Raw genomic sequence first — 12,648 nt, 5'->3', positions numbered from 1 at the left:
CTCTTTCAAAGACTAGGATATTACAGTTTTTGCTCTACTGAGTAATATTTTTTTGCTAACTTGCACGGTAGTAATTAGATTACATTCTGTTTGATCAAATGGTACTCAAGTTGGGTTTTTTAGGCTTTTGAGCTTGACCAGTAATACAAATTCAGTAACTTCTGTGTAGCTTAGGAATCTTATCAAAGGTGATGCTTACTTTCCCATCTGAACTTTCCATGATTGCCCAGATTTGCACTGCTTTGTGTAAGCACTGGACCCTCACCAAGTATGCTTAAGTGCTGTGGGATCTGTACTTTAGAAAATGTAAAGTGTAGGAAAAATTGCTATTCAGTTTGAAGTGAGTTATACTAATGGAAACTTCTTGACTCTTAAGTTATTAGGAGTTCAAATAGCAGCGTTTTACCTCCCACTTACGCTTCATAGGAGCTAGTGTTTTAGATGTGCTATGGTACTGTAATGGTGAGAGCACAGAAGATGCTAACAATCTGTCTTAAAAACTTTGTCCTTTATGAGGCAAATGAGATGTCTAGCTATACCTTAAAATAGTGAATGGCTCATTAAGTGAGGGCTCTCCAGCCCTCCTGTATTGGTTATTCTGCTGCAACACTTCCAAAAAGGACTTGTACTTTTGTGATACTGCCATTCTTAAAAGCAGTAATTGTTGACATATTCCAGAACAGTTTTCTACTGGGGAAGGCAACCTAGGTTTTTCTGATGTTTTCTTAGTGTACTTAGTTTTTTATAGAAAATAATCACTGAGAGACATCACAAATAATTCCCAACAGCTTTGTTCTTCATAAATCTGCATTTGAACATGTACTGTGTGTTCCCCAGAGGTCAAGAATTGACAACAGTTGAACTAAAATACAGAATAAACTTGGTGTTTTCACTAGTATTGTTGAAACATCCTTTATTACAGAATCAGCTTCATACCACTTCCATGAAGGTGGAGAAAAAATATAAATGTGTAAATGTACTACTGAATGACATGTCTAGGTTGTTCAAGATGTCGGCTAAATTTCTGTATGTTGAACATCTCGGTAGTTTTCATGGTGGACAGGCTTAAAAAGAAGCGAAGGACATTTACTGTCTTGACTTTTCAATATTATTAAATTTGGCCACTTTTACCTAATTGAAGTAAGCTTGCCGTGTGAGCATTTATGAAGTAAAGTGTTTCATATGGTATTTAGATTTTCTACTATAGGAAAAGCAGCTTTGTCTGTATCCTTGGACAAAAGCTTTTTTATGGAAGGGAGAAGCTAGATTGTGCAAGTGGCAAAGTACAAGTACAGTAAACACTGTCATCTTTGTGCATGTTTTACAAAGGATCCCATTGTAAGATCTTATTTCCACTTTTTAAAATATTTGACATTATTGGTGCAGTCCTTCATCAATCATGTACTTTCTTTTCTTGCTATAAACTGCTTAAGTTCATATGTGATAGTTTTGCTCACTGAGATGGTCATGAGCACTGCAAAAGTGTGAATGGGAAATCTGTAGACTGTACGGGGAAGAAAGGTTTTCCATCAGTTTTCTTTGATTGGTCGCTTATGATGGATGATCTCTGCTCCTCAGAGACCCAGCCAGTTACTCCCCTCTGTAGCAGGCAAAGGCATACCAGAGAGCCCTGCTATCACAGCCACTTTCCACTTCTGTCCATAAGAGCTTGTGAATGTGATCAGGGAAGCCACCTCTTGGCTTTCCATGCTATAGGATTTTTGCAGTGTCATTTAGTAAATCATTGTCTTGATGAGTATGAAAGTAATTAAAGTCCCTTCCTTTGGGCTGCCAAGAATAGGGAATGTATTTAGTTTGAGGCTTTTTGCTACACATCTAGAATTTTTGTCCTTTTTTTTTTTTTTTAATTGATAGGATTTACAATATCACCAGATAAACATTTATATTTTTGGCAACTCTGGGAATTTTATTTTTTGCCTGTGTTACAGGAGAGCTGGAGCAGAAGGGAACTTAAATGGCTGAAATAACACAAGCGCATTCTGGCAGAACACGATGTCCTATGTACTAAGACTCTTTGTTTTGTAAAACAAAGTATTAATAGATGTATTTATATTAAAAAGAATTATATGTAAATGTCTCCAGAAATAGAAGTAATAGCTCAGCCTGTAATTCAGTCGAAGTAAAAAGCAAAATTGACTAAAGTTAGAAGTAGCAAACTAGATCAGATGCCTAATTTTACTGTTTTTGATGTAACAAAGTTACTAGCTAGCCATTTAAAAAAAGTTACTTTGAATGTGTCTGCTTAATTTTTAAATGTGGAATTTAAAATACTTAACTGATGAACAGCCTTTATGAAGCCATATTTGAATGATTTGTGCAGGATGTTTTTAATTCTGCCTTGCTTTGTAATGTCTTTTTTTTTTAGATCTCACTTTGTAATGGTATAACAACTGAACATGAGAACATTGGTGCAGCTAAATAATATTTATGGCTTGTTTGACATTTATAATCAAATATTAACAGGTATATAATATTCACTGTCATTTTTTTATGTACTCCTTAGGCTTAGTGAATTATCCAGTTAAGGCTGGAAAAGGTTAGTGCATAAAAAAAATCGTTTGGGTTCCCATTTCAATTTGGCTTGTTAAATTAGTTGCTGTTTTCACATCTGAGGTAGTAGAGGACTTGCTGAAAAATCCCGCTCATGGTTATTTGGATATTACAGAATATTTTAAATGTGGCTGAATATGTTAGAAAGAAAGTAGGGTTCAGAACATGTTTGTAAAAACATAAGCCAGCAGCAGAAAGAGGAAGGAGGGGATGAGCTAATTCTTCCAGTTGAAGCTGTCACTTTGTGAAAATGAAACTAGATTTTTTGAGGTTTCTTTTAGATCATTCCTGTTGAATAAAGCTGGTATTGAAGGCCCAGGCCTTCCTAAAAGGACAGTGGCAATTCCTTGGCAAGAAGCTTGGTTGTTGAGGGAACTGGGATGCTTCATTCTGTCTGGGGATGCTCTGGGATGTGCCTGTTTGCCTTTCTTAGGTTTGATGCTGCAAAGAGCTGGTATTCCCTCGTTTTCCTTCAGTGTAATTCTGTTCCTTCACATAATGTGGACAATCTGTTTCTTGTACATAAGAGTATTAAGATGAGATTTGTGGTGTTGTGTTTTTTTTTGTTTTGTTTGTTTTTTTTGTTTGTTTGTTTGTTTTTTTGTTTTGTTTTTTTCTCTTTCCCCATTTTTAGCAGCTAGTTTCAGCAATCCAAATGCTGCTACTGTAATGGAAGCTTTTAATTTCAAATTCATTACACTAAGAAAAGCTGCAAACAGAGGCACAACAACTAAAGCAATTTCTTTGTGAAGGAGGGATAATGATGTGTGGTAGGTGATGTTTTGCAGGCTAGCACTGCAGTTCTTTAAACAGAATCTTTTGTCTTGGATTTAAGTGCTGTAAAAGGAAAAAGTAATTGTCAGTTTCAAGGAAACTTTGTTTTCTGTCTTTTAATTGCTGGCATCCTCAATGCAGTATGTTCTCATTGCATGAAAATAAACCAAAAGCATTTTTAGGTGGTGGACAGGGAAGAGATCTGTTGTCTTTGTTTCTCCCAGAACAAAATGTTCAGTGTGCTGAACCTTTTTAAAGTTTGCTTTGGTTTTGAATGCTTAAACAAATACTGCCATCTGAAAAAGGCCGTTTGTGTAAGGTAACAGTGAAATTTAAGGTATCCTCTGAGAAGTTGATATCCATTTTGGTGATGAAAAGTGCCTTGTGAAGTATACTAAGTTTGTTTTCCATTGCACTGAGCTCAAGTGTTAAGAGGCCTGATAGAGTATTTTCAGCCTTTGTTGAAAATGTTGACTGTTCATTCATGAATGATTAACAGGCTGTTTTATTTAAAGGCACGGATCTGCTTCCTCCTGTGCCAGTGTAAAAATCAGCTTCTGAAAAAGCTGTGTGTACAGTCCCTATTTGAAGAATGTTGTGTGTTCATCCAGAAAACTTTGCCCTGCCTGCAGGAAACTCTTCCTGGTCGATTTGCAAGGATTTAGAGCTAGCAAACCTTTCTGTGAGACTGAACTAAATATGGCAGGTTTCTAAAGTGTTAGTACAGAACATTGTTGAGCTCAGAATGAGGTCCGTATGTTAATAAAGTTGTCATAATGCTTGATGCCTGTACAATTTTCATTTAAGTTGCAACACCATACAAGTATTTATTTCTAGTTTATCACTCTTTTAGTAAGAGTCCTTGCCTGTTCTTAGCAGGAGAAAGCAACATGAAAAAGTCTGAAAAGCATATCAAATAACAAATGAATGTTGAAATGTTTTGAGTATAAGGTGCACATGCATAGGCACGTTGAAGGATGTGTTCTTGTGATTCTGATAGTAAGAAGACAGAGTCTCTTTTAGTAGATTTATTTCCATGTTTATGAGCATTCAGAGCTTGTTAGTGCAAAAACAAAGCTCAGGGAATGAAGTTCTAGATGGAAATCCTTATGTGCATACTAGCTGTTTAGTGATTAGCATATATTTAAGTTTCCCTTAACTACATATGTCTGGTTTTGGGAAAACAGCCATGGAAGTAGTCAGAAGCTACTTTGATATAGATAATGCTTTACATACTCGGATTTATACCTTGGTAATGAGTAATGTGTTTGGTAAATGAAAGGAATGTAGTTAAATGCTTTTTGGCTTGAAACTGTTAAAGGCTTTTGCAGAACAAAGTCTTGAATTTAAAACAGTCATTTGAAATGAAACAGTGAGGCGTTGCAGGGCCTGGGAGCTCTACAGGGACATCTGGTGTGACCTGCCTTTGCAGGGCTCTCCTCAGGTTGAGGGGGAGACTATTCACCTTCCTGCCAACACTGATGTAAAAAGTACACCAAAGTTAATTTCAGGAAACTTTGAGCTTTCTAAAAGCTGGTTTCCTCATCCGTAAATGAGAAATTCTTCAAAATTAGCCTTGATAAGTTTGGGTGCTTTTGAACTGAGCATTACTATAGACACAATAACATAACTTAGTTGTGCAGCTTGAGGTATGAGGAAGTATTACTGTGTGCTCTGTGGTTATTTAAAATAGCTCCTGATAAGAAAGTTGTATCCCTCAAAGATGTACTTATGAGCTAAACTGGGTGTTGTAGATAGATTAATGGCTTTGCGTTTTTTTTTTTTTATGCTTTGCTGAAACCAGTAACCTACAGGTGCCTTTGGACATACTGTAATTCTCCCTGAAAAGTCTCTTGGAAGAGAGAGCAACAGAGATTGAGTAGCTGGAAGCTCAGCTGGCAGGACAGTTAGCTGTCCTCTTTGCTATTGAGGACGAAAGTTCTGGCTTTCCCTTGAAAACCGGAAATCAGTATATTGAGTTTGGAAGTAAAAAGCATTCAGAAGAAAATCCCTCATTTCATGTTATTGTTTAAAACTTAATTAGTATGAGTTAACATGGCAGTATCTTGGTTGTGGGCTTCCAGTATTGGCTTAGTACATACATGTCCTGCAGTTTTATCTGAAGCTGTTCTGGTTATAATGCTGAAAGCATTGAAAAACAGTGTGGAACCTCTGAGCCATATTCCTATGTGTTTAAGGTTTAAGAAAATGTTCAAAGAACTGTATTGAGTATTCTTTTTCACAGGCTTTCTATCTGGAAAACACTTTTATTAATACACGGATTTTAATAATGGCACCTCATTGTCTGTCTTAAAAAAACAATTGGCAGATGTAGGCCAGATAGCAAAGCATTCTTACTGTCTTGTGGGGAAGAGCAGCTTTAGGAGAACAGGAGTGTTGTGCAAACCACCAGCTTCCTGCCACAGCAGCCAGGCTCTTGATGGAGCTGCTTTTGACACTTCCTTGAAATAGAGGAAGGACTTTAGGCTTTGTGCATTCCACAGTGCAGGTGTATGTTGTAGATTCAAATTACAAGCCCAGTGGTTTAATGGTAGGATGATTTGTGTGGGAAATGCAGTTCTGCAGGCTGATGGAACAAAGGGAAATGGCTTTAAACTGAAAGAGGGTAGATTTAGATTAGATATTAAGAAGCAAATCTTTACTGTGAGGGTGGTGAGGCACTGGAAAGGACTGCCCTGAGAAGCTGTGACTGCCCCATCCCTGGCAGTGTTCAAGCCAGGTCGGATGGGGCTTTGAGCAACTTGGTCTAGTGAGAGGTGTCCCTGCCTATAGTGGGGGGTGGGAACTGCCTGATCTTTAAGGTCCCTTATAACTCAAACCTTTTTATGATTCTGTGATCAGGCAACCAAGGCAGAAACTGTGATCTTGAATGGGGAGACCTCAAAGTTTCTCTCCTTGCTTCCCGGGAAATTGATATGCATCCTCAAAGACGGTGAAGTCATGTTTTGTTCATAGTAGAATTCTCTCAAAGGCAGCCATTCTAACCTCATCAAAAAAACAAGGAGGGGTGAGGGGGAGAAGACTGGGGTAGTAGAAAAATAGTCTTTTACTGCTCATCAAGTTTTGTAACAGATTTTCATTTCTTCGAATTAGGTAGAGGAGGATACTAATTGGTTTTGGCTCTATGATTTTGTCAGTGCTGAAGCTTTTTTTTTTCCTTTGTGGTTTGCCTTAAACATACTGTACTTGCCATATCTAGTAAGCTGTGTTTTCTCTTTCAAAGGAATAGAAAACAAGTCTGTGCCTGTTTTAATCTTACTAAGTTCCCCTCTAGCTGTTTCCCCTTTTGGTTGGGGATATTGCCCATATTTGGTTCTACCTCTGGTGCAATCAGTTTATATCTGATTGTGTGGTATGGTATGCTGCCTTGCCTGAGCAAACCCTGGTCTAATTTATGAATAGATGTGGCCTAGATTAGCAGCTTTTGATTTTAATGTTTAAAAGGACATTATAAAAGATCTTTTATGTAATGCAATATGTTATTTTTTTCCTGTGAAAAATGCAACAAGAGGCACAAGGACTTGCCTGCAGCAAAGCTGATGAATTAAAACCAAGCAGGGGGAAGGGATGGTATAAATTACAGTTCCTTTCTTTGGAGTGCCTAAATAATACAGCTTAAAATAGAGATGGCAGTGCATTACCAGGAAATTATTCAATTTGATTTAATAACAAGCTGCTTTCACAATCTCTTGCAATTCTGCATGGTGTGTTTTGTATATGTGTATTATGCGTCAAAAACTGAACATCTGAAAGTGTATTTGTCTCCTAAACATATTAGTGGCTTATTTGAAAGTACTCATGGTTTCAGTGAGTGCCATGGACTTTTAACTATGATTTCTGCTGGCCTCTATGTTAGCAAACTATTTATTAACAAGAAATTGTCATTGGTGTTTTGTTTTTGTTGTAGTTATTTGTTGTTCTGCTTGGGTGCACGTATATAGATAAAATCGGGTGAATAAGATTGCCCACTTCTGTTACAGGAATGGTAATCAGAACACTGGGTGCTATTGCTTAAAATATTTTTAAACAAGCATCTGTTTGGAAAGGCTTACAGGTAAACCATCCAGGTGTTTTCCAGGGTTAGTCCCAACACTGCACTCATCTTTCCAGCTGAACTGTCTACTTAGGTCTTGCTGAGAAGATACAAGTGCTGCTTTACATTCTACATCTGTACTAGAAGTGAGGGGGAAAGGTTGGAGAACCATAGAATCATAGAATAGTTAAGGTTGGAAAGGACCTTAAGTTCCAACCCCCCTGCCATGGGCAGGGACACCTCACACTAAACCATGCCACCCAAGGCTCTGTCCAACCCAGCCTTGAACACTGCCTGTCTTCATCCGTCAAACTGATGTCTCTCCAATTTAGAGACAAGGATGTCATGCGGGACAGTGTCGAATGCTTTGCACAAGTCCCGGTAGATGACATCAGCTGCTCTACCCCTTTCCATCAGTTCCCTAGCCCCATCTTAGAAGGCCACCAGATTGGCCAGGCAGGATTTCCCCTTAGTGAAGCCATGCTGGCTGTCACCAAGCACCTTGTTGTTTTTCATGTGCCTTAGCATGCCATCCAGGAGAACCTGCTCCAAGATTTTGCCAGCCACAGAGGTGAGACTGACTGCTCTGTAGTTCCCTGGGTCATCCATTTTCCCCTTCTTGAAAATGGGGGTTATATTTTCCCTTTTTCCAGTCATCGGGAACTTCACCTGACTGCCATGATTTCTCAAAGATGACGGACGGTGGCTTAGCAACTTCATTCGCCAGCTCCTTCAGGACCCGCGGATGGATTTCATCTGGACCCATGGACTTGTGCACGTTCAGGTTCTTAAGATGGTCTCGAAGCAGATCCTCTCCTAGCTCCATGTTCTTCTTACACGATACTTCCCCGAGGGTTTTAATACTATCCTACAGACCTGAGTCACTTACTTGTGCTTCATGAGTGTTGCAGGGAAAACCTGCTCGGCCCAGACGGTTTAAACCGAACTGGGATCAAAACACTTTGTTGAGCTTTCGAGAACGTGGAATTAGGCAGCAGTCATAAGGTGTTGCGTTCAAGTAGTAGTACAAGAGGTAAACTGCCAGACGAGACACATGAATGTTAACAAACACAACCAAATATCTAAACACCCTCTGCTACAAACGTTACCCTGCGTAACAAACGCAGAAGAGATTTCTTGAATTCTCCTTTCCAAGAAGACCTCACCACAGGCAGTGTAGTAGCAAATGCCAATCGGTGTATTGATAAGGAATGGTGAGGAAATGCTGCATGCTCACTACGTCTCTGCCAAGTTCATACAGATGGAACCCAAACCCCTTTCCTTTCTCCTTCGGGATCGCCACTCTCCAATGACTGTACGTGGTATAAAAGCCTTTACGGATACAGTATGATCATACAGATTTATTTAGAGGGACACCCCGCGGCGATGCCCAGTGTGTGGCCACCATGGGCAGGGACATCCCCTGGGCCTCCTGGGCACAGGCGCTGCCTCAGGGCCAGCAGCCCAAAGGCCTTTCTCCAAGGGATGCTGGGTGAAGGGGCAGCGGCAGCAGCAGGGCTGCGGTGGGCAGGGCTGCAGGGGCCCCGTCACCCCCGTGTCATAGTGCCGGCACCCGGCCACGCAGCATCACAATGCTCCGGGGCAGTATGAGTCCAGCGCCCTCCCCTGCCCCACTGCCAGAGTGCCCGGCGCTGCCACCAGGACAGAGCTGGCAGGCGGAGGGCATCCGAGAGGCAGTCCTTGGGGCACCGGGGGAATTCCTGGCAGGGGGAAGGGGGTTGATGGGGGCAACCCTTGAAGCTGCACGAAGCTGCAGGAGGTTCTGTGCTGTGGTTCCAGCTCCTGGAGGGGCCACGCTCAAAGCTCATCGGATCTATGGATGGATGCATGGATGGAAATCCTGCCTCAGTCACTGGGGAGCTCGCCGTCCTCATCTCCTGGGCACCAGGGTATTAGGTGAGGGGGGGACTAAGGGAGGGAACACTTGAAGCTGCGAAGCTGCAGGAGGTTCTGTGCTGCGGTTCCAGCTCCTGGAGGGGCCACGCTCAAAGCTCATCGGATCTATGGATGGATGGATGGATGGATGGAAATCCTGCTTCAGTCGTTGGGGAGCTCGCCGTCCTCCTCTGCTGGGCACCAGGGTATTAGGTGGGGGGGGACTGAGGGAGGGAACACTTGAAGCTGCGAAGCTGCAGGAGGCTCTGTGCTGCGGTTCCAGCTTCTGGAGGGGCCACGCTCAAAGCATCATCGAGGGATCCTGCTTTGGTTGTCAGGGAGCTCGCCGTCCTCACCTCCTGGGGAGAGAGTGGCAGTAGCCAGAAGAAAAAGGATGCACAGGCGGCTCAGTGCCCTCCCCCAGGGCTCTGGAGCTCCCACTGCCAAGCACAGGAAGGATTCGTGCTCCGAGGATTCATCAGGCCAATGGCATTTTGCTGTTGTTGGAAGCCCCTGAGATGACTTCACGTGGAAGCAGAAAAAGCAGTGCCAGTGTCCCCTTGTCCCCTTAGAGGCGTAACCAGCATGTGGAGCGGGAGCAGGTCTTGCTCACGTGCTCAGGGAGTAGCCGACCGCCAGCACTGGGGTCAGGAAGGAATTTTCCCCCGGGGCAGATTGGCACCCGTCCCCGGGGGTTTTTTGCCTTCCTCTGAGCACGGAGCATGACCCCTTGTCAGGGCTCCTCGGTCCATTCTGGCTGCGTTATCGCCCGGTGCTCATGCTCCGCGAAGGCGGCCCCTCGTGTCCTGCAGCTGGGGGAGGGAAGTGCTTTTTTCCCCCCAGGCTGGACTAGCAAGCGTCCCTGGGGTTTTTTGCCTTCCTCTGCAGCCGAGCACAGCCCCTTCACGGGGCTCCTTTGGGTCATGGTGTCCCAAAGGCAGCTGCTCGTGCTCCACGCAGGTGGCCCTCGTGCCCCGCATCCGGGGGGAGGCAGCCTTCTGCACTCCCAGGCTGGCCCCAGCGTGGCCCCGGGACTCGCTGCTGTCCTCTGGAGTACTGAGCACCAGCCCTCGTCAGCTCTTCCCTGGCCCTTTCTGGCTGGGTTCTTTCTTGCACTGCTCTCGCAACACCACGGCGCCGCTCCTGCCCTGGCTTTCCTTTCTCAGGCTGCAAGGGAGGGTTTTTCCAGCTAAACTGAAGGGTCTAAGCTAAACCAGACTAAAATTAACTAAGCTAAACTAAATCAAATCACTTGATTTAGAAATAAATCAAATACTCTTTCTACCCGTAACCGTTCTGAGTTGTGTCTTTGAAAGTGGTTTTGGTGCTGAAATTCCCTTGGCATTTCAGGTAAATACGGATCTCCTCATTGTACAACTTGTGAGTGCAGGGAAGGGGAGGGAATAAAATGCAGCAGAATAGAACAGAAGAGAGTGGAATGGAACTGAACAGAATGCAACAGAAAGCTCTGCTATGTTATGCATATAGAATCATAGAATAGTTAGGGTTGGAAAGGACCTTAAGATCATGGGCAGGGACACCTCACACTTAACCATGTCACCCAAGGCTCCTTCCAACCTGGTCTTGAACACTGCCCGGGATGGAGCATTCACAACTTCCTTGGGCAACCCATTCCAGTGCCTCACCACCCTTACAGTAAAGAACTTCCTCCTTGCATCCAATCTAAACTTGCCCTGTTGAAGTTTTAACCTGTTACCCCTTGTCCTGTCACTGCAGTCCCTAATGAAGAGTCCCTCCCCAGCATCCTTAGAGGCCCCTTTCAGATACTGGAAGGCTGCTATGAGGTCTCCATGCAGCCTTCTCTTCTCCAGGCTGAACAGCCCCAGCTTTCTCAGCCTGTCTTCATACGGGAGGTGCTCCAGTCCCCTGGTCGTCCTCGTGGCCCTTCTCTATACTTGTTCCAACAGTTCCATGTCCTTCTTATGTTGAGGACGCCAGAACTGCGCATAACACTCCCAAGTGAGGTCTCACAAGAGCAGAGTAGAGGGGAGGATCACCTCCTTCGACCTGCTGGTCACGCTCCTTTTGATGCAGCCCAGGATACGGTTGCCTTTCTGGGCTGTGAGCGCACACTGAAGCCGGCTCATGTTCATTTTCTCATTGACCAACAGCCCCAAGTCCTTCTCCGCAGGGCTGCTCTGAATCTCTTCTCTGCCCAACCTGTAGCTGTACCTGGGATTGCTCCGACCCAGGTGTAGGACCTTGTACTTGGCATGGTTAATCTTCATAAGGTTGGCATTAGCCCACCTTACAAGCATGTTATCTTTGGCTAAGAAGTGGCATCTCAGAAACTCTATGTCTTGTCTTGAACAAGATCACATTGCTTATGGTTCCTGAGCAATACTTGCATTGTAAAGCTGAAGTTTTTCAACAAGGCAAGCATATACTTTTTTTAAATGATGATTCCAGTGTATTTCAAGTCCACTGTAAGACATAATAATCAGCTGTCATCTTGAGAGATGCTGTAGAATTGTTTCAGTAATAAATAAATGTCTTGTGATATCTACCTTAGAGTTAACGATTTAATGTTTTTCACGCCCCAGCATCTCATGGCTGTCCTTTGTGCTCTTGTACCTAACAACAAATAAGGGAGTTTGTTGGTTTGTTTTACTACTGTAGTGTATTCTGATTTGTAAGGGAGCATTCTAAAATTGTTTGCTCTTTAACAATACGTATTTTCTCTCAATAGCCAACTACTCCACCAAGCCAAGGAAGGCCTGATTCACCAGTTTATGCTAATTTACAAGAACTGAAAATATCTCAGTCTGCACTTCCACCACTACCTACAAGTGCTCCGGTCCAAATAAATGGGGAATGGGAAACCCATAAAGATACGACAGGACGCTGTTATTACTACAACAGAGGATCACAGGAACGAACCTGGAAACCTCCACGGTGGGGCCGAGATGCAAGCATTAATAAAGGGGATACCCAGAGCCATGCAGATCATGAGGTAGTTGTTCTGAGACCACAAGCAGTGAGATTGTAATGCACGTGAATGCTGTTTTGCTGTGGAATTTGGTATTGCTGAGTTTTGGGGTGTCAAGGAATGTCTTCATTTGTCTTCTTGGTCATGTGTCTTGGTATGAAGTTGTAAACAGTTTAGCTCTTTAATTGCTTTTGTGTGCAAGAATGAGTACATGAGCTGTTTATGAGAGTAATAAGTAAGTAGTAAACAGGTACTGCAGCTTTTCTTTTAAAGGTAAATGAAAACAAAGGAAAACTAATATATTTTGAAACTCAATAGGACTATAAATGACAGTAGAATAAGACAACCTTTGTAACTTCTCTGACAGAGAATGTGTTCTCTTTCCCAATGTATTTGGCACGTT

The 12,648-nt window shown here is 42.8% G+C and overlaps 1 protein-coding gene and 1 long non-coding RNA gene across 15 annotated transcripts in view; both read left to right on the top strand.

Moving 5' to 3' along the window:
• The window catches only part of ARHGAP12 (Rho GTPase activating protein 12), an 80,745-nt gene that overhangs the window by 24,741 nt on the left and 43,356 nt on the right, over positions 1-12,648 (top strand). For 11 of the 14 annotated variants that reach the window (XR_009964506.1, XR_009964505.1, XM_062617404.1 and 8 more), the window contains exon 3: positions 12,006-12,269. The exons of the other annotated variants lie outside the window; for them this stretch is intronic. Coding sequence is in view for 9 of the 11 variants with exons in the window: in XM_062617404.1 (XP_062473388.1) it covers positions 12,006-12,269 (264 nt within the window). In the remaining 2 variants the exon portion in view is untranslated. The remainder of the gene's footprint in view (positions 1-12,005; positions 12,270-12,648) is intronic. 14 annotated transcript variants of the gene reach the window in all.
• LOC134162966 (uncharacterized) lies at positions 8,724-10,586 on the top strand. The gene is made up of 2 exons (XR_009964510.1): positions 8,724-9,316; positions 9,388-10,586. It is a non-coding gene; the product is annotated as an uncharacterized LOC134162966 (long non-coding RNA).

This window comes from Pezoporus occidentalis, unplaced genomic scaffold (assembly GCF_034315485.1).
Source record: "Pezoporus occidentalis ecotype Australia unplaced genomic scaffold, CSIRO_AGI_Poc_V1 ctg195, whole genome shotgun sequence".
In the NCBI taxonomy this organism is placed as follows: Eukaryota; Metazoa; Chordata; class Aves; order Psittaciformes; family Psittacidae; genus Pezoporus; species Pezoporus occidentalis.
Note: the sequence above shows the minus strand (reverse complement) of the source record. Positions and strands in the feature narration are given on the sequence as shown.